This window comes from Typopeltis vanoorti, chromosome 16, assembly GCF_054136105.1.
Source record: "Typopeltis vanoorti isolate ZY-2024b chromosome 16, IOZ_Tvanoo_1.0, whole genome shotgun sequence".
Lineage (NCBI taxonomy): Eukaryota > Metazoa > Arthropoda > Arachnida > Uropygi > Thelyphonidae > Typopeltis > Typopeltis vanoorti.
In genome coordinates, this window is record NC_143564.1 from 63,324,444 (window position 1) to 63,350,315 (window position 25,872).

The 25,872-nt window shown below is 35.5% G+C and overlaps 1 protein-coding gene across 3 annotated transcripts in view; it reads right to left on the reverse strand.

The window, feature by feature from the left end:
• Gapvd1 (GTPase activating protein and VPS9 domains 1) overlaps positions 1-25,872 on the reverse strand; it is a 475,307-nt gene that overhangs the window by 400,770 nt on the left and 48,665 nt on the right. For all 3 annotated transcript variants that reach the window (XM_090406248.1, XM_090406249.1, XM_090406247.1), the window contains one exon: positions 18,103-19,116. In XM_090406248.1, the coding sequence (XP_090262374.1) occupies positions 18,103-19,116 (1,014 nt within the window). The remainder of the gene's footprint in view (positions 1-18,102; positions 19,117-25,872) is intronic.

Consider the following 25,872-nt stretch of genomic DNA (forward strand, 5'->3'; position numbering starts at 1 on the left):
ATATTTCCCATATAAGTCTATGGAAAACAGATTAATTACGTATTAATTCATAGATAAAACCCCCATCCCATTCCCCCTAACAGAGGAGTGGGAGAGAAATACACCATATTATTTACTTTATGTATTTTAGTATTGTATAACACACTGAATTACAAGATACACTATTGTATACACAATACAAATATATACAATCTATTGAGCCTTAGATGTTGGAAGGGAGTCTTCTTTATCCTGTTCTATCTCTTCTCATCTCCTCTTTGTTTGAACAGGGATGAGAAACTGATCAAGGGTGGACTGTCTCTCTCCCTTTTTCAAGATGGTTTTGAAGTGCATGATGGTGTTGAACAAGTCTGTCATTCTACTCACATCAGCAGTATTGGGGGTGCCATTCCAAACAGACTGCACCTTCTCCCAGTGGAATAAAACTTCTTCAATGGCAGCTGTTGGCATCAGCCCTTTTCCCCTGCCATCCTCTTCTTCAGGTGAAATTCCTCTTTCTCTCTCCTTTGTTTGCTGAGTATTCTGAGATCTCTACCAGGGTCAGTTCGTCATCATGATCCTCCACAAGCTCTTCTATGTGGAGAGAGTCCCTGCCATTGAAATGATCTCTCGCATGGCTGCAGCTGCTTCTCCAGCTGCTTGGTCTGCACTGTTATCATCCTGAGAAAAATTAGGAATGAGTTTCTTCCACGATGCATGAAGGGATCTCTGTGTCACTCCATCCCAGGCAGTTTTAATAAAAGAAATGGCATGGATAATGTTGAACTCGTCTTCCAGAAGTCCTTCAGTGTTGTGTCAGAAGAGTGAGTCATGTTGAAAAGCTGTGAGAACAAAGCCATGGTGTAAAGTTTTTTAAAACACACAATCACTTCTTGATCTATGGGTTGGATCATTGACGTCATGTTTGGAAGCAAGAACTGGACTTTGATGAAATCAAAGTCAATTTCAAGAATGTCCTCTAAGTCATGAGGGTGGGCATTAGCATTGTCAAGGATCAGCAGTGCTGTCAAAGGCAAATTGTTGTCATTGAGGAACTTCACGCTCGGTTTGCCCTGAGCGTAAAGAAGTTTGGCAATTTGGACTTAATGATTTTCTTCCCAAAGCACCAAGTGTTTTCTGAGTGGTAGAACAGAAGTGACTTTAGTTTAAATACTCCGCTTGCATTTGCTGCCAATAACAAGGTAAGGCTATCTTTCATAGGCTTATGTCCTGGGAGCTTCACTTTTTCATGCGTGATGTAAGTTCGATTTGGCAAGCGATTCCAAAATAACCCAGTTTCATCCCCATTAAAAATTTGTTGTAGCAGGTAGCCTTCCTTCCTGATTAAATCTTCAAATTTTTCCACAAACTTTTCTGCAGTCTCTTTATCTGCGCTAGCAGCTTCCCCCTGTCTGAGAACACTATGGATGCCTGTTCTACCTTGGAATCTGTGAAACCAGCCTAACCTTGCTTTGAATTCCTCAGTTTTATCTGAAGTACATCCTGGAGTTTTCTTCTGCAATTCTTCAGAAATTAACCTAGCCTTCTCACAGATCATTGCCTGAGTTACTGGATCTCCCTTCATTGGTCTTTCTCTAATCCAGGTAATAAGCTGTTTTCCATCCCTTCATTGATTGAAGATCTATTCTTGTCAGAAATCTTCGTTGCACCAGCAGACACCCTAGCACCCATAATCTTCTCTACATCTGTAATTGTTCTACCTTTCTGCACTTTATCTACAATTTCCTTTTTCTTCTCTATGGTCAACCAAGTGTGCTTCTTTTCTGAATTATTTCTCTGTTCACTTCTCTTTGGACCCATTCTTAAATTTCACTCAAAAAAATAGTAATAACTGCAGATGCACAAAAATGTAGAATTGAAAATTAGCACAAACAACACGAGCAAACACCAACACAGCCCAACAAGAAATGACAAATAACAAATGATCGCACAATTCCATGCACGTGCATGCACCGGCCCACGAAATTCAACTATCAAATTGTTGCAAGGCGCCACTGTCTCTGATAAACATAGAAACCATTATCTATACTAGAGCCATTCTACGGTTAGCAACCATGGCATTAATGTAGATCACTGATTCAATGAAAAAAAAAAAAAAAACCTATTAAACAGAAGTGGATACAAATCTGAGAAACTGTTTCTGAAATCTGCAATAGCTCCACAACATTTTCCACACCTAAATGAATATGGCTACATCATCTTACCAAAAATCCGGGAGACTCACTTCTTGAGATCATCAGCTGAATGAGAAAGATCCCCTTCCTGCACCTTTAGAGGGTACCGGTTAAGACTTTGTAAGATGCTGCCTTTTTCGCACTCAGCCTGTTTGTTGCCTTCCTTCTGTCATGCCTGCGTGCATGTACATATTTCATTTTTTTTTGTTTTTTTGTTTCAACGAAGATGAGCTGGCGATGAAGGGTAAATATTGGTCTAAATCATTTAATAAGCTCACCTAATGAACTTCGTGAACTAATCACATCATCGATACACGAGTCGCTCGAGGCCGAAAATAGGAAACTCAACACTATTATATTGAACTTTCCGACAGAAAACGGTAAATCCCTAAAAGAGGACATCGGCAAACTTGCAGGAGAATGCAATTACAATCCCAGAAACATCGTCAATGCCATTGTATCGGACCCATAAACAAAAGAAAGGACGGAACGAACTATCCATGTCTCATGAAAATGACCTGCGACTCACCAATAAATATAACCAAATTTATAACTGCAATAAACAACAAGCTAAAGGACACTTGCCCCAGTCGCTCATACGTGCTAGACCTGATTTAACCTTTGCCCAGAGAGAATAAAGATGCCAACTCCAAAAACAACTAGAAGAAAAATGCCAAAATGGAGATAACAGTTGGGTAATAGACTACAAGCAATTCAAACTAGTACAAAAACCAAGTGACACCAGTAGCTACCAAGAACATCAGCATGCAGGCACTGCATAGGAAACGTGCAGGACCCTTGGGGTCAAATCCATGCCTCACAGAACCTTGCATATCCACTTCACCAACATCTGTGGCATCAACTCTAACCTCAACAGCATCCACTACCACCTGCAGTCCACCAAACCCCACCTACTCTTTTTAACCAAAACTAAATCTCACCTCCCCCAGCACTATTCATCTCAACCTTCCTAACTATACACTATTTAACTCTTTTCGACCCAAGGGTGGCGTCTGTGCATATATCCGCTCTGACATACCCTGCCAGAGAACAACTTGCTTGGAATCGCCAGACTTCGACCTTCTTTGGCTGAAGATATCCCTCCCCCACTCAGTCAACGTTATCTACTGTCTCTATTGCTCTCCTAATACCACCAATCACTCAGAGCTCTTTCATTTCCTCTCCTTAAAAGTTGATTTTCTCCAGTCCCAACTCCCCAAACAGAGAAATCATCCTCCTGGGTGAGTTCAACATCCATAACACCAATTGGCTTTCCTCTTCCAATCATACAGATCCTGCCGGCAGAGATGCTGAAACATTTGCAGTCACTAATGACCTCACGCAAATTGTTCAAAAACCAACCAGAATACCAGATAACCCAAACCACTCCCCAAATACCCTAGATCTTTTCCTTACTAATGACCCCTCCAAATATGCAGTGAATGTAGTAAGCCCCCTGGGTAATTCTGCCCACAACTTAGTCCCCCCAAGAAACAATGCCTACACAGTTACTCCCACACAAGAGTAGTTTGGCATTACAATAGTGCCAAATGGGACAGTCTCCGAGACTATGCTTCATTCCCATGGTTAGATTATTGTTTCCGGTCTTCCAGTCCAGACATATGCACCGAACGCATCACCAAAGTGATCCTCGCTGGCATGAAAGCATATATTCCCCACACTACTCAGACCTACCATCCCCTAACTAAACCCTGGTTCTCCAAAAAATGTGCCAAGGCTGTACAAATGAAAAATCAGGCATACCACAACTGGCTCAAATCAAGAACCCCATCCTCATTCAATGCCTACACTGAAGCCCGAAACAAATGCAAGAAAACTATCAATACTTCCAAAACAGATTTGAAGAATATGCTGGCCAAAGACAAATAACCAAAGTGATATCAGGACTCTGCAGTGTTGGTTATGAAAAGCATTTGAATGTGGTTATGATAAAGACCTTCAAATTTGTTAAGGGATTTTATTATATTAATACAAAAGGAATTATAAAAAGAGTGGATGTTAAGATGGGAAGAATCGATGGCTATCCCCGGAAGTTGTATAAAAATGTGGTGAAGAGTAGATTTTTTATGTGGAGAATTGTTTGCGAGTAGAATGCATTGTGTGAGTGTAGTGTGAATGCAGGTAGTATAAATAACTTCAAAGCTCATTATGATCGACATGTTGCTGGTTGACTAGGCATCCCACAATGAGTCTGTTGACTGCATGGAGGTTACCAAATAATAATTCTTGCTCTTCACTTCATCTCATTACGGTCATACCCGGGCAACACATGGACTACCTTTCCTATCACATTATTATCTTTTATCTGTCTCAACAACTACCTGATATCCAATCTTATATTCTATTTGTTCCCAGTCAAGTCATTTGTCACTACCACTACCAACTCCTTTGCTCACTTACTACTCATATCCAACACACCTCAATCTATTCATTTTACCTCCTGGAAAACAAACCTTGTGCATCTTCTTGTTTCCCACACCTCTAATAATCAAACTGCCATACAATGCCACTCGCATGCTTTTTTGTAACCTTTTTCATACTGACAATTTGTTTTCATCTTCTTCACTCTTCCATACATATCTCCAGTTCTCTTCAATTCACTCTACATTCGCCTTATCTCTTGTCTCATTTTCACCAACTTATGTTTCAAATGTTGTGTCCTTTTTTTTCACTATCATTCACTCTTGCATTTAATCACCAGTAACTCACTCACTCACTCACACACACACACACACACTTGTTTGCCATCAATCTCTTCACCTTACCGTTAATTTCACTCTTTTTTGATATCATCATTGCCCATTTTATTATCAAGCAAACTTTTTTTTCCTTGTATCACCTCCACACACTCTCTGAACAATCTTCAACTGCCTGTCAGTTACAATGCCATGTTCCCTACTCGTATTTAAACTCATATTTAAGTAAGCCTCATGGTCCATCAGAATATCGCATTTCTTACATATCCACACTCATTCTTTTCTCTTATTCAGCCTCACTACATAATATCCACAACATTTTCCCATGCATACTACATTCATGGCGTTGCACACCATTTTTGAGAAATTCATGGTTTATTTTGTCTTCTGTGCAGACCTACACATGATTTGCCTTTCACTGCCATGTTGTATCAGTGTGCTAACAAAAATAACGAATTTATGATAACATTGCCTAAGAAATTTACCTAAACACTGCATTCTGCACTCAAATATCTCCTGCTGAAACTTAATCTTCAATTTAGACAATATCGGTAGACACTGAGATGTAAAATTTACTTATCTTGCTGCAGTCCACAGGACGACCGATGTTTAACTTATGCCACCTTCTGCATATAACACACACACACACACACACACACATATATATATATATATATATATCAGGGGTGTATATTCAGGGTGTGCTAGGTATGCAGCGTACACCCATGCAATAGCAATATCGCCAATATTATATTTTTGCATTTATTGCTGTTAAAGATTCCCCTAATCATTTCGTGGCTTCGCGTGATTCCTAAAATTAAACACAATATACTAATGCTTCATGAAGAGGACACTTTTCAACATATAAACACTGCATCACATTAGCGTTAATAGCCCAGGTATGCGATCACAAATACGGACACTTTTGAACAGACATACAGATGGCACAGTTGGTCAAATTCTTAACGCTCCAGTAGTTTTAAAGCACCCAGAAGGTGGGGCAGGGTGTGCACTGAGACAACAGCATCCAGAAATCAGTAGCTATGATTGGTTATTGTGTCAGTCAATCCAAATCAATGTTGCCATGAGTTGCTGTTTTTGTTTTCTGAGTTTCATCTGTTTTGTGTGCATGAACTAACATGTTTAAGAGATGATATAGACAAGTTTTTAATATATAATTTTCTATAAATAATTTATAACTTTTCTGTTCATATTTGTAATGGGAAACAGTGTTGACGATCTCATGAATGTCCCATTTTCTGCCAGAGGATTTGTGGATTGTATGATTGTGGTCGAAGAAGGTAAGCTTTATCCTTCTCTTCCAAACTTATTATATTTACACCTTTTGAGTAATTCAAATATACCAACCAAATATAGCATTCTCCTTCATTATTGTTTTCTAATATATCTTAAAGCAAGCACATTCTCACCCCTCCACTCTACACAAATTTGGTTATAATTAATTGATAAATTAAAGTATTCAAAGTTATTCATACATATATATCTTCTTCAATATCAGTGGCATTGAGTGCTCATTTTGGTTGGGTGTGCTGGTATGTGGCTTATGCGACTCACACTACAATATTCACCTCATTTTGACATTGTGAAAGTACTTAATGCTCCTAGAATCAATTGCATTGGACCAATTAAGATGAGTGCTGATGCACTATGCACTCTTAAAACTTTCATACATCGATAAAAATGAAATCATATAGTCAAAATAAAGTGAATATTGTAGTGCAAGTTGCATAAGCCACATACCAGCACACTAAACCAAAATGGGCACGTAACACCACTGATATATCTTATATATATATATCTTAAGATACCAAGCAAACCTAGCTTATAAAATTGCTTGGTATTTTTAACATAACATATACCCAAGGTAAAAAAACTTTCTACATATAAGATATATATATATATATATATATATATATATATATATGATATATTCTCAAGGGCTCACTCTAGTGAGTACAGAAGTGGTGAACCCAAGGTACCTGATGCTGGACCATGCCTTAATTCATATAATATATGTCTGTTATATTATCTGTAGACTGATCCCAATCTTCTTTCTTTATACTTTTCCTCTTCTTCTTCTTGCTCCTTAATGTCCCCCGAGTGCTATAAGAGTAATTAGAGAGCTAGGGGTGAATCTTTTCTATTTACTTTATTTTCTACCTTTAGTAGTGAGAGGAGGAACCTATTCTAAGCAGTGGGAGTCTGCTGCTGTCCCAGATTTGTGAGGCATACCATAATGGTTTCCTGAGGAAAGCAATGGAAAACTACCTCAGTATTATTTCCAAGAAATATGGAACTCAGCAAATTTAGTCTCCACAACTGGTAAAAACTTGGTCTATCTTCTGTCATGCTCGGCAGGAGAAGAAATGGGGGCTTCTCAAGTCGTTAACCTATGAAACCTCATATAGACAATAAGGATGGGATCCCAAGTATTGAGGAAAATAGGAATAAAATAAGACGTCCAGGAGAGAATAAGATAGAAGCTATACAAGTGATAACTTGGAATGTAAGAACAATGTTGAGAGCTGGTAAATTAGAGAACATGAAGAAAGAAATGGAAAGGAATAAATTGGATGTGGTTGGTCTAAGTGAAGTTAGATAGTATGATATAGGAGATTTTGAAACTGATGGTTATAGAATTATATATTCCTGTAGAACACGAGGAAGAAATGGAGTAGCATTTATGTTGAAAAATGAAAATATTAAAAATTCAGTAGAAAAAACAACATATAAAAGTGATTATGTGAACAAGGTGATTATGATTAAACTGAAACCAAAGCCTGTGGACATAATGATTATACAGATATATGTGTGCCCACAAGTGACCATGATGAAAATGAAGTAGAAGAGATAATGGAAGAAAACAGAACTAAAAGGTGTACCATCTCGATGGGAGACTGGAATGCAGTGGTAGGTGAAAGGTAGAGAAGGGAATTATATGAAGATATAGCCTTGGAAAAAGGAATGAGAGGCGAATGACTTAGAGTGTTTTGTAAAAGACACAAACTAATTATTCGTAATGCTTGGTTCAAGCTTCCAAAGAGAAGAAGATATACATGGAAGATGCCAGGAGATATCAGAAGATACCAGATTGAGTATATGTTAATACAAAACAAATATAGAAACAGTGTAAAAAGGATATCAACATATCCAAGAGCTGATATTGACTCAGACCATAATTTACTTGTTATGGAATTAAGAATATGATTTAAGAAAATAAACAAATGTAAAAGCAAGAAAAGGTGGAACCTAGAAAAACTCAAAGGAGATGCAGGCAAGAAATTCAGAGAAGAACTGGAGAATAAAATAAGAAACAAAGATATACTTGAAGAAACTATTGATGTTAATGCAAAATGGAATAAACTGAAAATACATGAAAACAGCCACTGAAGAGATAGGTTTTGTGGAAGGGAAAAGAATTAAGAAGTCATGGATTACAAATGAAATCATACGTAAAATAGAGGAAAGAAGAAGATGGAAAAAATGTAAACACTCAAGAGGGAAGAGGAAAATACAAAGTACTAAATAACGAACCGAGAAGAGAAACTGATAAAGAAAGAGAGGAATGGTTAAAAGAAGAATGTAAAGTAACTGAAGAAATAGATAAAAGGGGGCAATACAATAAAATGCTTGAAAAAGCAAAAGAACTTACAAATATTAAAAAAAGCATAAGAAATCTGTCATTAGAAGATAAGCAAGGAAAATTAATTTATGATATTGAAATGCAAGGCGAAAGTTGGAAGGAATACATCGAAGAACTTTATGCAAAAAATTAAAAACAATGAAAATTGAATTAGAAGAGCAAAATGAAATCTCAACAGAAGAAAGAGGTCCTGAAATACTAAAGAGAGAACACAGATGGCTAAGAAAATAACTATTTATTAACTTAAAGCTAATATTTCGCTGGTATTATATCCAGCATCTTCAGAGCACACAACACAAAGTTTGTTACAAATGTAAGACAACCACAATCCGGTGTAACAGTGGGGGCTAGTATAAGTGATTGCAGCGTGCAACACAAGACTAAAGTCCTACTATGGCGCCATCTAGGTAAAAAAAAAAAGTTTTGAAATAGTAGTCAAAAAAATTCAAATTGAAAAATATAAATTAAAAAATATTAATTTGGTCTTAGGATGACTGTCTCCCAAATCTTTGGTAGATTTATACAGCCATACTTGTTAAGGTTTGGAGTATGTTTTAAGGCTTCTGTTGATTCCAGGAACAACCTCTCTGACTTGTAGAAGCTTCTGTGCATTACTTTTGTTTCTTTCCAATTGATCCTGTGTGCAGGGGTATCCAAAGCATAGTCTGCCAGACCCGACTTACCATAGCGAAAGTGTCGGATATATTTTTTGTGTTCACTGAAGCAGATGTCCACATTTCTTCCTGTCTGTCCGTAGTAGGCTTGATGGCAAGAACAGGGCACTTCATAGACACCTGGATGTGATAAAGGAGTGCATTTGTCCTTAGGTGAACGGATGAGAGTTGCTAATTTTATATAAGGTTTAAATACCGTGCGTAGTTGGTGTTTGTTAAGCACCCTAGATATCTTTTCAGATGTGCCTTTAATGTATGGGATGGTGATGGTTTTGTTGTAGTCCTCTGTGGTAGATAGAGGGGATTTATGGGTAGCATTTAGTATGTTATCTATTTTGTGGGGATTATAACCATTGATTAAGAAGGTTTGACGTAGGTGAGAAAGTTCAGCAGTGAGAGCAATGTCATTGGAACAGATTGCTCTAGCTCTATGGGTTAGTGTTTTCAAGATACCATATTGTTGAGAAGGGTGATGGTGTGATTGTTTGTGCAAGTATCTCCCTGTATGTGTGGGTTTTCTATAAACCGAAAATGATAAGGAACCTTCTGGAAGATGTGTGATCAGTGTGTCCAAGAAGGGCAGGCAGTTATTGGCTTTTAGTTCCATTGTAAAGTGGATTTTAGGGTGTTGGCTATTTAGATGCACTAAAAATGTATTCAATGTGTCTAGGCCATGTGGCCAAATAGCAAACACATCGTCAACATAGCGTAGCCAGAGACTAGGTTTGAGAGTAGCTGTGTTGATAGCTAATTTTTCCAGATGTTCAATGTAGAAGTTGGCTAAGGGGGGAGAAAGGGGGTGAACCCATAGCTGTCCCATCTAATTGTTTGTATATTTTCCCTTTCCATGTAAAATAACCTGCCTGTACTGTGAATTTAAATAGCTGAAATATATCTGGGGGAAATTGTGAATTTAGTAAGTTAAGTGTTTCAATCAGTGGTACATTAGTGAATAATGAGGTGATATCAAAACTCACCATTAGGTCTGAACTATTTAAGGTGTGGTTTTCAAAAATACTTTTTAGGTGGGTAGAATTTTTAACAAAAGAGGGACAATTGTTTGTATAAGTGGTTAGTAATTTTGCTAAATGTTTAGCTAGTTTATATGTAGGACTGTTTATACTATCTACTGGCTATTTAGTGCATCTAAATAGCCAGCACCCTAAAATCCACTTTACAATGGAACTAGAAGCCAATAACTGCCTGCCCTTCTTGGACACACTGATCACACGTCTTCCAGAAGGTTCCTTATCATTTTCGGTTTATAGAAAACCCACACATACAGGGAGATACTTACACAAACAATCACACCATCACCCTTCTCAACAATATGGTATCTTGAAAACACTAACCCATAGAGCTAGAGCAATCTGTTCCAATGACATTCCTCTCACTGCTGAACTTTCTCACCTACGTCAAACCTTCTTAATCAATGGTTATAATCCCCACAAAATAGATAACATACTAAATGCTACCCATAAATCCCCTCTATCTACCACAGAGGACTACAACAAAACCATCACCATCCCATACATTAAAGGCACATTTGAAAAGATATCTAGAGTGCTTAACAAACACCAATTATGCACAGTATTTAAACCTTATATAAAATTAGCAACTCTCATCCGTTCACCTAAGGACAAATGCACTCCTTTATCACATCCAGGTGTCTATGAAGTGCCCTGTTCTTGCCATCAAGCCTACTATGGACAGACAGGAAGAAATGTGGACATCCGCCTCAGTGAACACAAAAAATATATCCGACACTTTTGCTATGGTAAGTCGGGTCTGGCAGACCATGCTTTGGATACCCCTGCACACAGGATCAATTGGAAAGAAACAAAAGTAATGCAAAGAAGCTTCTACAAGTCAGAGAGGTTGTTCCTGGAATCAACAGAAGCCTTAAAACATACTCCAAATCTTAACAAGTATGGCTGTATAAATCTACCAAAGATTTGGGAGACAGTCATCCTAAGACCAAATTAATATTTTTTAATTTATATTTTTTCAATTTGAATTTTTTTGACTACTATTTCAAAACTTTTTTTTTTTTACCTAGATGGCGCCATAGTAGGACTTTAGTCTTGTGTTGCATGCTGCAATCACTTATACTAGCCCCCACTGTTACACCGGATTGTGGTTGTCTTACATTTGTAACAAACTTTGTGTTGTGTGCTCTGAAGATGCTGGATATAATACCAGCGAAATATTAGCTTTAAGTTAATAAATAGTTATTTTCTTAACCATCTGTGTTCTTATTATACTGTGAAACCTATTACAACATGTCTGATGAACACATAAGCCTATCCACGCGTACTAAAGAGAGAAGTAGAAACAGCAATTAAGGAATTAAAAAATGGCAAGATGGAAGAAGATGGAATACCTAGTGAAATCCTAAAACAACTGGAGGACAAAGGTATGACAGAAATGTGGAAACTATGCAACCTCATTTATAAAACAGGAGAATGGCCTAAAGATTTCACAGAGAATATTCTTATACCAATTGAAAAGAAAAGAAATCCTACTAAGCGCAGTGACTACAGAACTATAAGCATACTCTCACATGTCTCTAAAGTACTGCTAAGAATATTAAATTGACAATTGGATAATAGAGTGGAGTATTTTCTGGGAATGATCAGTTTGGATTTAGAAAAGACAGAGGAACTAGAGATGCAAATGGAGTAATGAGGACCATATGCGAAAGGAATATAGAAGTAAATAAAGAAGTTTATATGTGTTTCATCAACCTTGAAAAAGCATTTGACATAGTGAAATGGGAAAGCTGATGGAAGTATTACAAAATAGGTTTAGATTGGAGAGAGCAAAGGTTAATAGCTGAATTATGTATGAACCAGACTGCCATAATAAAGACAAAAGTAGGAAAAACTAAAAAATGTATGATTAGGAGGTGTAAGACAGGGATGCTGCCTATCACCGAAGCTCTACAATATATTTGCAGAAGAAATGAATAAAGGAAGCATTTGATGAAGAGAAAAGAGGAATCACTATTGGAGGAAGAACAATACAAAATATTAGATTCGTAGATGATCAAGCAATATTAGCTAATACTAAAGATGAACTACAGCACATAGCTGTAGAGAGGCGAATGACTTAAAGAGTTTTGTAAAAGACACAAACTAATTATTGGTAATGCTTGGTTCAAACTTCCAAAGAGAAGAAGATATACATGGAAGATGCCAGGAGATATTGCAAGATACCAGATTGATTATATGTTAATACAAAACAGGTATAGAAACAGTGTAAAGAAGATATCAACATATCCAATAGCTGATATTGATTCAGACCATAACTTACTTGTTATGGAATTAAGAATATGATTTAAGAAAATAAACAAATGTAAAAGCAAGAAAAGATGGAACCTAGAAAAATGCAAAAATTTGAAAGTATATGCAAGAAATATGGTATGAAAATTAACACAAAGAAAACAAAAGTAATAAGAGTCTCCAGGAAACAGGAAGTATCAAGGTGGTGATGATGATGATGAATGGAGAAAGTGTAGAGCAAGTGAGACAATACAAATACCTTGGTAGTGTTAGATCCTAAATGGAGGATTTTCTAAGAAGTTGTTCATTCAGAATCTAACATGAAAATTCTAACTAATTTAAGATAATACCTGCACACCAGCAGAAAGTAATAGACCTCGTTTGTTGTATAAGAGAATGTGTATTAATATGTGAATTGTATTAGAAATATTTGTAGTCAAAAACGGAAAACTATACTAGAGAATTATGTCAGATTAATGATTCTATGTAAAAGAAATATTAGGTTAAATATGTGTCCTATTAAGCTATCTCAAATAACCTAAGTCGCCAGACAGGTAATGAGTAACAGTGCAAAGGTCGCGTCTGAAACGCACGTATCGGTCGTACCGCCGGAGGCTACAGCATACGCTGTAGCCTCCGGCGTAACAATCATCTTAAGGGCATTAAAACGAAGGGTCGTGCAAAAAAAGGATACAGCAAAAAGAGGGCGCTAGAACATAGAATATAAGGCAATGTGCGCCATATTGCAAGGCTTTTTGTTCCAGATTTCATCTAGAGGATTCTTGACCGGTGGTTGGAGAAAGGACAAGCTAGGGTTCTATGATGTCGGACAGCGGGCCGTTTTCCTGATTATGCTGAACAAGATTCCGCGCAGAGCCGTACGTGAATCATCAGCCTATGCAGAAATTGTGCCAGTCGCTGGATGTCCCATCAGAAAGGCGTGGAGATAGCCCTCAGTCGCGGAAGAAAATAGTTCGAGTCCGGCAGCAGTAGAAAGGATGACGTAGCCAAAAGCCAGGCGCTGAGATAGCCGATCAAAGGATGACCAGAACAACACGTGGTAGTTAATAGACCTTCGGAAAGCACTGGGTAATATAGAGATCTTTGTTATATGTTACGGAAGTGATAGAAGATTGAAATTTATGTTTGATTAAGTAATGTGGACAATCCTTTAGTGAACTTGGATAAGATTTTGTATATGAGATGGCAAAATTCTGTTGGACAAGGAATTGTCAGGAACGAATCTAATTGTATGTGACTGAAGTAATAAGGGTATTTTGTTTAGTAGATAACCTTAACTGAGAAAGCAACAAGTTGTATAGTATGTACTCTATGAATAGCACGCATGAGAGAATCTTAATTTAGTGTTACTTATATATAAAGAGCCAATAGGCTTCATTTCGGTGATATAAACATCATTTAAATTAAGGGGATATCACATTGTTTTAAAACCGAATATGAAACTCAAAGATTGGAATCAGAGAGTTTCATGCCGAATATAGTAAACTATAAGGCTGAAACCAGTATGGGTAGTGACCTCCTGCCATAATGTAATAACAGCATACATTTCCTAGGAAATGTGTTTTTACATTAGGGAAAATACCAAGAATAGTGATCAGAACTTTACCACCTTTGCTGCGAGTTGCCTGGTATTGTACTACGTACTAGGACTACTTGCATTAGCTCACGCTAGTAATCGACGATACTTTTATAGTTTACTATATTCGGCATGAAACTCTCTGATTCCAATCTTTGAGTTTTGTATTCAGTTTTAAAACAATGTGGGATTTAATATCCTCTTAATTTAAATGAAATTAATTTAGTGTAATATTGTCATTGCCTTCTATTGTTCTGTGTGATTAACAATTTGATCTGTCTAGGTGAAGTTGATTAATTTAGAATTGTCTAATTATGTTAGCATGAGATCTAACTTAGCAAGAGATTTAGAAGTTTTAGTAATTTGATTCAATTTAGTTGTAATTGTCAATTAGTTCCAATAAACATGTTTTATTGCATATGCCTGAGTCATGCCTGAATTCGAGATATCAAATTACCACTTATAAAATTAAAACCATAGTGGGAGAAATTTTAGATATACATGTTTAAGTAATAGATCATTGGTCACGACTGCAAAGTATCGATATCTATTTAAGTATGTGTTAGAGTGTATGCCAATGAATCTAGGAATATTTCCATGAACTTGAATAAATTCCTGTTATAGGATACTGGCTAGAGCAGTATAAATACAAATTTGCCAGTATCTGAAAAGGAAATATCCCTAGGTGGAATCTAGTTAGGCTACACACACAAGAAAAGATAATAGAGGTTATTGAAGTAAATATTAAAAAAGATAGAATAGAGAACAATATATAACAATAGTATAATACAAGAAAATGTGATATAGAAATAAAAGAAAAAATTAACAAAGGAAAATATGCATTTTATAGCAAGAAAATTTTGTTTATTAATAAAATGAATAAAAATTGAAAGAAAAGGCTTATTAAGTATTATATTTAGAGTATGACCTTATATGGGTCAGAAACATGGACAACTAGGAAGAAAGAAGTTAAACTGTTGGAGGCATTTGAAATGTGGTTATGGAGAAGAATGGAGAAAATAAAGCGGGCTGAAAAAATTACCGACAAAGAAGTATTACAAAGAGTTAAAGAAGAAAGGAATTCACTGAAGACCATAAGACAAAGAAAGCATAAATGGATAGGACATGTATTAAGAGGAGACAGCCTACTGAAAAGAATGATAGAAGGGAAAATTGAAGGAAAGTGACCAAGGGGAAGAAGGAGATGACTAATGACGCTTGATGATATAATGGGCACAAGAGGATATCAAGAAATGAAGAAGGAAGCAAGAGACAGATAAAATTGGAGGAAGAGAATTTGCTGAGATATACCATTGGACCTGTCAAGAGACAAAACACTAATGATGATGATGCAGAATATATATATGCTAGTCGTGAAAATACTTCAAACACAAACTTTGTGAGCTGACTGTTTTGGATTTATGGCCAAAGCTACTAAGGCTTTGAGGCCAGTGTATCATGTTTGTAAATTATGTATGTTCTGGCCAGTTTGCTGTTTTGTGAGATGAAAACAAGGAGTTTCCCAGCAACAATTTTGTGTGCGCTTTGATAATGGATTAAGAATATAATTTCTTGTCAATTGTAATATACTTTGTAACTAGGCAAAAACATTTTCTATAAAAAAGCAGCAAATGAAAGTTATAAAGTGAAGCAAAGATATATTGAGAGAAAGAGAGAGAGAGAGAAAGAAAAGAAAACAAAAAGCAAAGATTCTTTTGATAACCTTTGGCAAGGAATGTCTGATATAATAAAAATACGTGTGCCTGCATCTATGGAAAATACCATGTAAGATGTAGTTAAAATAGCTGAGGTAAACTGTAGTCATGGAGGAGGTTAACTGAAGGACAAAGATGTACTCTAGAAATGATTCATTCATCAACAGCAATAAGAAATACCACTTAACATGTATCCACTAGCTAGTCCATTCTTATAAAAAGTTTCTCTTAGCCAGAAATATGAAAGGTAATAGAAAGATGCCGAAAGAATGCATGATAATTCTACTGCATATGAGTGAAGATTGGCGTATGTAACTAGTGCTCCGTTAGTATCTCTACAATGGTAGTGAAGATGATGAAAGATTTGATGAAAATGTGTACAGTGATTTAAGGGTGAATTTTTACTCTGAAACAAACAGCATGGGTTTATTAAGCAAAGGTCAGGTTTGAGAAACTTGCTCACATTTTATAATTATGTTATGGTTGAGTAAGACAACAGAGAATGGATACATCACAATACTTTTGGACTGTACTAAGACTTTTGACAAAATACCACCTTCCATGGTTGATTGACCAATATCAAAAGGTGGTATGGGGGGGGGGGGGGGCTGCAAGATTTAAAGTGACCAGTGGTGTACCACCAAAAACAATCCTTAGTCCACTGTTATTCAATCTTTACAATCAATAATGATATTCAGAAGGATTTGACAAGAGCCATGAAGTTGTTTGCTGATGATACAAAGATAGGTATTATTTATTATTTTTCATGACACCTCCCAAGGAGTCCAAAGATACATCAAGGGAGGGCACCTATTCTACAACTCTGTGTCCACCACTTAATCCATCAACTACACTGAACCATCACTCCCATCATCTACTTATCACCACCACTAGTATTATTTTGTCTGTAAATTGTGTGTTCTGAAGGACGATTTGTCTGCATGCGAGATGAAAAACCCAAGTTTTTCAGGAGAAAAAACCCTGCTACCTCCGTATGAGATCAGCTAACTCACCTTCAATTGAAAAAAAAAACCATATTAAGATTCCTCCTGTCACAACAAGAATCAAACTTAGGCCTTTTCCTATCAAAGGGTGCAACGTACCATCATTCTTCCAATTGTACTATGGAGGTAGGATTATCAGGAATGCAACTGAGCTGCAGAACAATTTGAAGGGATAGGAATTGCAGACAAGTGAAAACGGATGCTAGTTCCATGTTAGAAAATATATAGTTATGCACTTTAGCGATGAGTTCTCCAATGGCAGATAGAAAGTTTATAGTTCAAGAATCATATAGCAAAGATTGCCAATACAACCTAGAGAATAATGGCTAAAACAAACACTGACTTGTTAGGTAAGGAAGTCATTTTGCCTCTTTATAAGGGTTAAATAAGCCCTCACTGGACTAGTGTGTGTGTGTGCTTGGTGTCCTGGTTTTCAAGGTGAATGCAGATACAGTGGAGAAGGTACAGAGGAGAATGTTAAAAGATATCAGATTTGTGGAATATTACAAGGATAGATTGAGAATGTGTGATCTGCAGACACTAGCAAACAGCTGTGATATGACAGAAAACTACAAACTCTGAAAGGGTTATATAGCATACTAGATGGAATTTTTCATTATAGAAAGTGGCTACAGAATAAGAGAGCATCTTTGTAAGCTGAAAATGAATACAGACCAGAAAGTGGAGAGAGTTACATTTTTCTCTCAGCATTGTATATTAATATTAGATTATTATTAGAGATCTTCAATGAGTCAGGGACTCATTGAGGGTGGCCACCTATTACCCACACCAGCTGTCATACCTTTTCTTGAACATTCACACTACTTGCACTCATCACCACTAAAGGCAATCCATTCCAACAACACAATGGATTGCCTTTAGTAATGGTGAGTGCAAGTAGTGTGAATGTTCAAGAAAAGGTATGACAACTGGTGTGGGTAATAGGTGGCTGCCCTCAAGGAGTTCCTGACTCATTGAAAAGTCTCTAATAATAATACATCAACCAGATTACCAATGACACTCAGTTTAACATCATATATAAGAAATTTAATTATATTTATTGGAAACTATATATAATGGTTTTTTACCTTCTCAATTATTTACTTAATGTTGCATATTTAACATCTGTTGAGCATTTTTTTTGTTATTTTCATCCTGAAAAAGCAAGCCGCAACGCATGGAAAAACAGTTGACATAAATGAAATCTTAAATAAAAATCAATAATGTTTACTACAAATTTCATAAACTGGGCTTACCAACTCATACCCCTTACCTTTTCAAATTTACCATATAAATCCATCAATTTAGGATCAATTTCTTCCCATTTTGACATGGCTAGTACCTGTAATATTTGTGCAACTTGCATCAAATTAAAGCGCGCAATGTAGCTAATTGGTACATCAGCAATTCCATATGGTTCAGGATTAACAACAGCAGGGCAGATGAAGAAAGCAAAAACTAAATCAGCACACATTGCACCTACTTCTCTCACTTCTATTCTTTTAGCCTTCATTACTACATTATACATTTGCCTTACTAACCATGACAGACTTTGTGGAAAACAGTACAAATTATTTCGGATACTTTCAATAAATCTATTTGTCAAATTTACTAATTTGCTAATTGTCCAGCCTCGGTACTTTTGCAAATTTGCACTATATTCAGGTGTACCTTCTTTGCCAAAGTGTCGAAGTCGTTCATCAGGAGGAAATCTAACTGCAGCTTTACTAGGATCTATATCAAGAAATAAATCATCCTCTATTAACAAATGCATTATAGGTTCATGTAAGGCAGCAGTCAAAAAAAGTTTTGCACTGAAAAGTCCTTCACTAAATGTTTTATATACACGACTGAAAGCACAAGAACCATGTCTAAGAAGCCGTCGAGGGTTGTCACTAGCTGCAAGCTGTAAAATCATAAGTTCTTTCAGAAGTCTCAAAACATACACTTCATCTTCTGGCATAATACTGTTTCCATAGATAGATGTCATAATAATGTGTACAACTGTATGCATAGATTCAATATTTATTTTCTCACTTGCAGCCAAACACATAGCCACAAGTTTTGGATCCTCCCGAAACTGCTGAAGAAACTCTGCATAGGCACAATCATGAACACCAAGATGCTTATAGGAGTCAATAAAATTTACTGTATCCAATGAGTTAGCTCTTTTGCAATAACTTGATGGGTAAGATCCAGAATGGGAAAGTATCAAGTTGTCAAGGTTCATTCGTTGCTGTTTAGCAATCCAAGAGAGATGATATAATCTCTCAACTGTTTTTATGACCTAATGAAGAAAATAATCACAGTGAGCATTACACACACTCACAATATAATAATTATTAAATCATATGTAGTTAATTTACAGTGTATTCAAACATACAATTCAATTATAAACATTAAAAAGTTATTTTGCAGATATTAAATTCGAGTAAATAGCAGCAATATCATCTGGATAACCTTTTCTTACAATGATAAGCAAGAAATTCCATCTTCAGAGGGGGGGGGGGATTCTCAATGTCTCCATGGGATCAGTCTATTTGCATGAAAGATGCATGCCTCTTTTGAAAGTTTTTGTCCAAGTTCTTAAAATTTATTGAAATGGTCAAAGTCATAGGGTCTCCGATCAGGAAGTAGGTCAGATGCTTCAGTATGTCCTAGTTTCAACACTTTATTGATAAGGTTATATTCATCCTCTCAATAACTTAAACCACAGCAGGTATAACATACGTTAGTATGCTTCAATACCTGCTATGAAGCATTTTTATTTTTTTAATTTTTCCTTTTAAAAATTACATGATCTAATTCATTTGGACCGTGCATGCTATGCAAGTCCTTGTCTAATATAGTCATGTTAAGTTCCAAATACTTCCCATAAATTAAAAAGGGGAAGAAGGATTCAAAACCTTAAATTTTGTGAAAATAATTATGTATGATCATTTATGAAATGTATGTGAAATGATGTACTGAGAACTCTAGTTCTCAGTGCATTATTCCGTTAGTAGTTTGTTACCAACAGTGATCTCCAGATTAGTCTATTATGTGTTATTATAATTACATAATAAGACCAACTATTACATTTCCATCCACGACAATAATTCTTAAAGTTGATCCTAAAGCTACTAATGGTCTTTAAGTTGTTTTTAAAATCAATGTGTTAAAAAAAAAAAAAAAAAAAAGTTTCAAACTATAATACATGCTCTTGCAACAGTAATAAGTACAAATAAAATTATGTTCTCACAGAAGTATTATTTTACATATATTTTATGAAATGTCTATACTTCTGTTTTTTTTTTTACATGAATTAATTATTTATTGAAGATAAATGCATTACATTTAACAGAAAACAAAAAAGCAGTACATTATAAATTATTAAAATAATGGGTCAAAGGCTTCATTCTGGCAATAGTAAATAAACTATATGATATTAAACTTGAAAAGAAATTATATTCTTGTTTAATTTTTCATTCAAGCGTAAACAAAGTTTGCACACAAAGTATCTTCGCAGCTAGGCTACTTATATATAGAGTATATTGCCACTTTTCAAGTAGTGAAAAGGCGTGTCGCAATCCATGTGTAATCGCAGTAAAGTTAGAAGACTACTTTTAGAATCTGCAGCTAATCTGAGAAATCAGCCTAATTTGAATAAATATGCTTGCATTAAATTTCCCAAAATATGGGAAACACTAATACTTGGAGATCCCAGTTAACATCCTAGCCCACCAACAGGTGGCCACAGAAAGTGGGCATACAGAAATTTTTCAAGGCATAACAGAAGGCGCTTTTCTATATAGAAATGTTTTGGGAAAATTTTAAGGAAACAGAAAAGCTAATAAATATGGTATATACCTGCTGGATTTTTGTTCAGGACATGAACTAGTCATTACTAATGAATTGTTCCAGCATAAAGATGTGCACAAATTCAGAGAGAAGACACAAGAAATAAGAAAATACTCATTAACCATGTGATTGTTAACAGCAATATCTTATGCTGCTTCAGAATACAAATTATACAGTGGATTTGAAAGAGGAAATGTTTCCCATTTAGTTTTTGAGCAGGATAAAATGAATATCATAATAGGAATAAAAGTATATAAGCAAACTTTAAAAAGAATCCAAGTTGAGCTTCTTCCAAAGGTGCACTATATACTCAAATACACAAATATTATTCAAGAAAAAATGAAAGAAAAAAAATGAGCAAAATTTTGAAAAAAAAAAAAAAAAGAACCAAATCTTGGAGATTCAATGGCAGACCCAGAAGAAAATGTTCACTGATTCACCCAGAGAGATGTAGGGAGGTTGTTGGCAAGGAGATTTATATATATATATATATATATATATATATATATATATATATATACATACAGCAATACCTCGCATAGTCCAGGTAATCGGTCTCGCCGATATCCCAGACTGTTTGAAACTGGACTAATCAAGGAACTAAATACATACAAAAAATAATTGGTTCCAAAAAAAAAATTCTTCCTGTTTTTCAATAAATAAAACGAGATTAATAAATTCAAATGTCTTTATCAAAAATAATTAAACAAAAAATACGTTTTTCGTAATTCATTTTTTATTCTCCAACAATTGCAATATCGATGTCTGCACATATTTTGTCTTTGGTTTTTTTCTCTTCATACATTTCTTTGTAGCAACGAATTGCATTGTTTATCGTTTGGCGAATTGTAAGGCTACGTTCAATATTGGGATCAACTTCCATAATATGCTCTGACAAGGTTTCGACCATTCCAATAATTTTTGACAGTTGTTCAGCTATTAATTCTCGTGCCGGCACTTCAACACAGTCGTCGTTGTCTAAGTTATCCTCCCGCTCTTCTTAAGCTCATTGTTCATCCATGTTAATAAGTGTTTCATTATTCAGTTCATTAGTGTTCGATTCAATGCACTCAATTAGGTTGATGGAATCTAACTCTTTAGAACCAAGTTGCTGTCCAATTTTCACTATGTTATTGGTGACTTCAGCAAAATGAGTTTCAAAACCAATGAAATCATTTGCGCAATGTGGTATGATATGTTTCCATACTGCTCTCATATTGCTTGCCGTTAATTCATGCCATGCTTTGCCTATATTTTCGATAACGTTTCTGATGTTATAGCTCTTCCAAAATTCCGTTAAAGTAGGCACATTTTCTCCTATTATTTGCGGCACACTTTTTCGCAAGTCATAAAAGCTAAAGTGCGATGCAAATAATAGGCCTTAAATGTCGCAATGACACCGTGATCCATTGGTTGGATCACCGACATCGCATTTGGTGGAAGAAAAGTTATTTGCATATTTTCATTTAAATCACAAAGACCAGTCGGATGACCAGGGGCATTATCTAAGATCGATAAAATCTTAAAATCTAATCCTTTTTCTCTGCAATAACGTTCTGTTGTAGGGCAAAAATAGTTGATGAACCAATCTTCAAATAAAACTCTTGTGACCCATGCTTTCTTATTTGAATGCCACAACACTAGGAGATTATTTTTTGATACATTTTTAAGAGCTCTAGGATTTTCTGCACGGTACACAAGCATCGGTTTTAATTTGAAATCCCCTGCTGCATTTCCACCTAATAACAATGTGAGATGGTCTTTTGAAATTTTATATCCAGGGCATGACTTTTCATTGGCTGCTATAAAAGTGCTTGACGGCAACTTTTTCCAGAATAATCCCGTTTCATCAATGTTAAATATTTGTTTATCTTTGTAGCCACCTTTTTGCATGATTTCACTCAATTCCTTCAGATATCTTAAAGCAGCCTCTTTATCTGCACTGGAAGATTCGCCAACAATACGAACATTGTGAATACCAGTTCGTTGCTTAAAACGAAAAAAAAACACAAACGACTTGCGGTAAAATTTTCACTAGTTCCCTCACCTTCGTTTTCTATATCATCAATAGTCTTCAAGTCATTGTAAAGACTTAATGCTTTGACTTGAATTTCCATTTGACTAAGCAGAACTCGCTTTTGAGTTAAGTCTTCAATCCATATAGATAATAGCCGCTCCATATTTAGCATTCGAGTGCTTCTGGTTTTAGTCACTATTTTTGATAAATAGGAAGCCGTAGCCATAGCATGCGATTTGTATTGATCTTTTTTCTTGATAAATTTTCGAACTGATGACTCGTCCATTCCTTTTTCATGGCCTATTTTAGCAAAGGATGCACCTTCTTCATGAAGTTTGATTATATCGAGATTTTGTTCTAAAGTGAGCCATTTACATTTATAGGTGACAGAATCACTTTCACGTTTTCTTTTTGCACTCATTATGTTGTTTTTTAAATGGGATTAAAATTTAATTATCACAAATTCAACATTAAAGTTCACAAACGTCCACTGCTTACTCGTATTATACATAGCTTACACATTAAGACGTTGAACATAATGCCGCGTTTACATTCTCATCGAGTCTAGGTACATACATAGACAATGAGGAACACCTAAAAAAATTGAAACATCGTATTGCATAACTTTAAAACCACATAAAAATAAACCGCACAAAAAGAGACTTGACTGTATAAAGGGAAAAAACCGAACATTTATGTATAAAAAAAATAATTTTGTGTACTAATTTTTTAGGATTTAAAACCGGACTATAGTGAATCCAGACTGATCGAAGCCAGACTATGTGAGGTATTTCTGTGTGTGTGTGTGTGTGTGTGTGTGTGTATATATATATATATATATATATATATATATATATATAAATAAATGATTAACTCAAAGTTAACCATGGAGTTTAAAGGAAAAGAAGGAAGCGTATCATAACCAAAATTACCGGCAAGTAATTTGGCATATACTTGAGAGAATACAGTGAAAAATATAAGAAAGTGAAGTACTATAAAACTGCCTACACAAAAGTCACTGTAAAGTGTGGTAGGAATCCAAAAAATTAATAGTGAGAAAGTGGCAAAATGTTCTAGGGGCTATTAAAAGAGCTTATAGAAATGGGGGAAAAGGGTACTGTAAATGTAAAAGAAATCAGAGATGATAAAAAGTACATGAAAACTGAAGATAAAGATATTCTAGATGTCTTGGAATAATTACTCTGAAAGATTACCAAATGAAACAAGAAGTGATAGCATATAGTTATCATCACTTTTTGTTTAGAACTGGAGTACAGCTCTTATAGTTATCATCATCAGCAGCAAATTTCTATATTTTTTGGGTGAAAATACATTCCCTCAAAGACCTCCATTCAATTTCAATCTTGAGCTTTTCTATTCCTGTAGCTCTTTTTCCATCTCTGGGATACCATTCCGACATCAGCTTTGTCCATTGTTAAGAGTTACTTCTTGCAATATCACCTACCCATTAAAATGTGGATCTTTTAATAGCTGTTATAATGTCCTTCACTTTAAGTCTGAGTATTGCGATTTCACTTCGACATTGGTATCACTTCTGGGTCTGACTCCCATTGATGAGACCTCAATAAAGGTCAAGACTGGTCTGAGTAGTGGCCCTTCCCATAATGCATAGCATTATACATGTCCGTAAGGATATATGCTTTGCATTATGGGATACTAAGGCAATTGATGTGAAGTCATTAACCTCTATATAGAAGTAGTCCAGTCGTGAAGTTACTTCACGAGCAAACTGTGTTTGCTTACAATTGGATAAAGAATGAAATTAAGAATATAATTTCTGGGCATCTTTAATTTATTGCAATTTCTATCTAGAATGGTAATATCGAATAATGATCTTTCCATTTAACTCTGGATAATCCTCAACTTATTGGTCAATTTTTTAATCAAGGTCCACATTTCACTTCCATATGTCATGACCAGAAGTATACAACTGGCAAATTTTTTTCTTTTAAGGCAGATTAGGATGTTTTCTTTGAGTGATTCACAATATTTTCCAACCAAGCTGAATTCACATATAATTTCTTCTTCACAGTCTCCCTCTATTGTGATATTTTGTCCTAGGTGAAACATAGGAGGTTGCTATCTGTAACATCTTGTACATCGAGCTCACTCTCTTTCCTTACCAGGTGTCTATCAAGTGTCCTGGATGACCTTGTTCTACCTCAAGAGTGAACTGGATGCAAAGTTGCATTCTGTTAATCTTCATGTCACTCTTAAAGTTCAGTGAGGTAACCATGCCAAACTTAAGGATGTCCTTCACATATCTGTACTAATGGAATGTTTGGGGGGGGGGGGGGGAGAGATTATCTCTCCTAAAAGCGTATAGATATAGATTGAATGCATGAAGAATCTATATGCTTCCTTAGGAAGTACATAGATTCTTAGGAAGAAAGATGGTTTCCAAACCAACTTGGAAACTGTCTTCCTTCCTACCATCTACAAAGGATACATTACCACACCTCTTTCCTTACCAGGTGTCTATCAAGTGCCCTGCTAATTCCATCTTTGCTATATTGGACAGAATGGCTGTTCTGCCTTGATTAGAACTGAAGAATATCAAGACTATATTACATTTTTGGAATCCGAAAAGTCTGGCCTTGCTTCTCACGCTATGACATGAGGCACAGAGTTCTTTGGAACCAGGCAAAACATCTTTATTCCAACAAGTTTAAATTCGATTATCTTTTCCTTGAAACACTACAAAATCATCCAAACCTGAACCAATCAGACTGTAAGCCAATATCCAACTTTAGGGAAGTGATCACTATTAACTGTTCATAATTTTTTTTTAATTAATAATTATTTTAAATAATTTATATCTATGCAACTATCAAAAATTTTTTTGTTGAAAGGAAATGTTGAAAGTTTAAGTTCCTCTGAACTCGAACAGTGTTCAGAATATTATAATAATATTATAATGTAACATTATAGCTGCAATTGAGACACAAACTAATATACACATGATTTATAACTCATTATTGTGATTCACGTTTTGAATGTAGTTAACAGTGTGACTCCTTGACGATGCTCATGTAATGTTGGATGAAATATATCGAAGTTTTTTTAATTAAATTCTATATAATTTTTGTTACATGTATCAGCCATGAAAGTTATTTTAATTTTATCAGTTACGTCGGGAGAAACCTTATACTTCTCTCAACATTA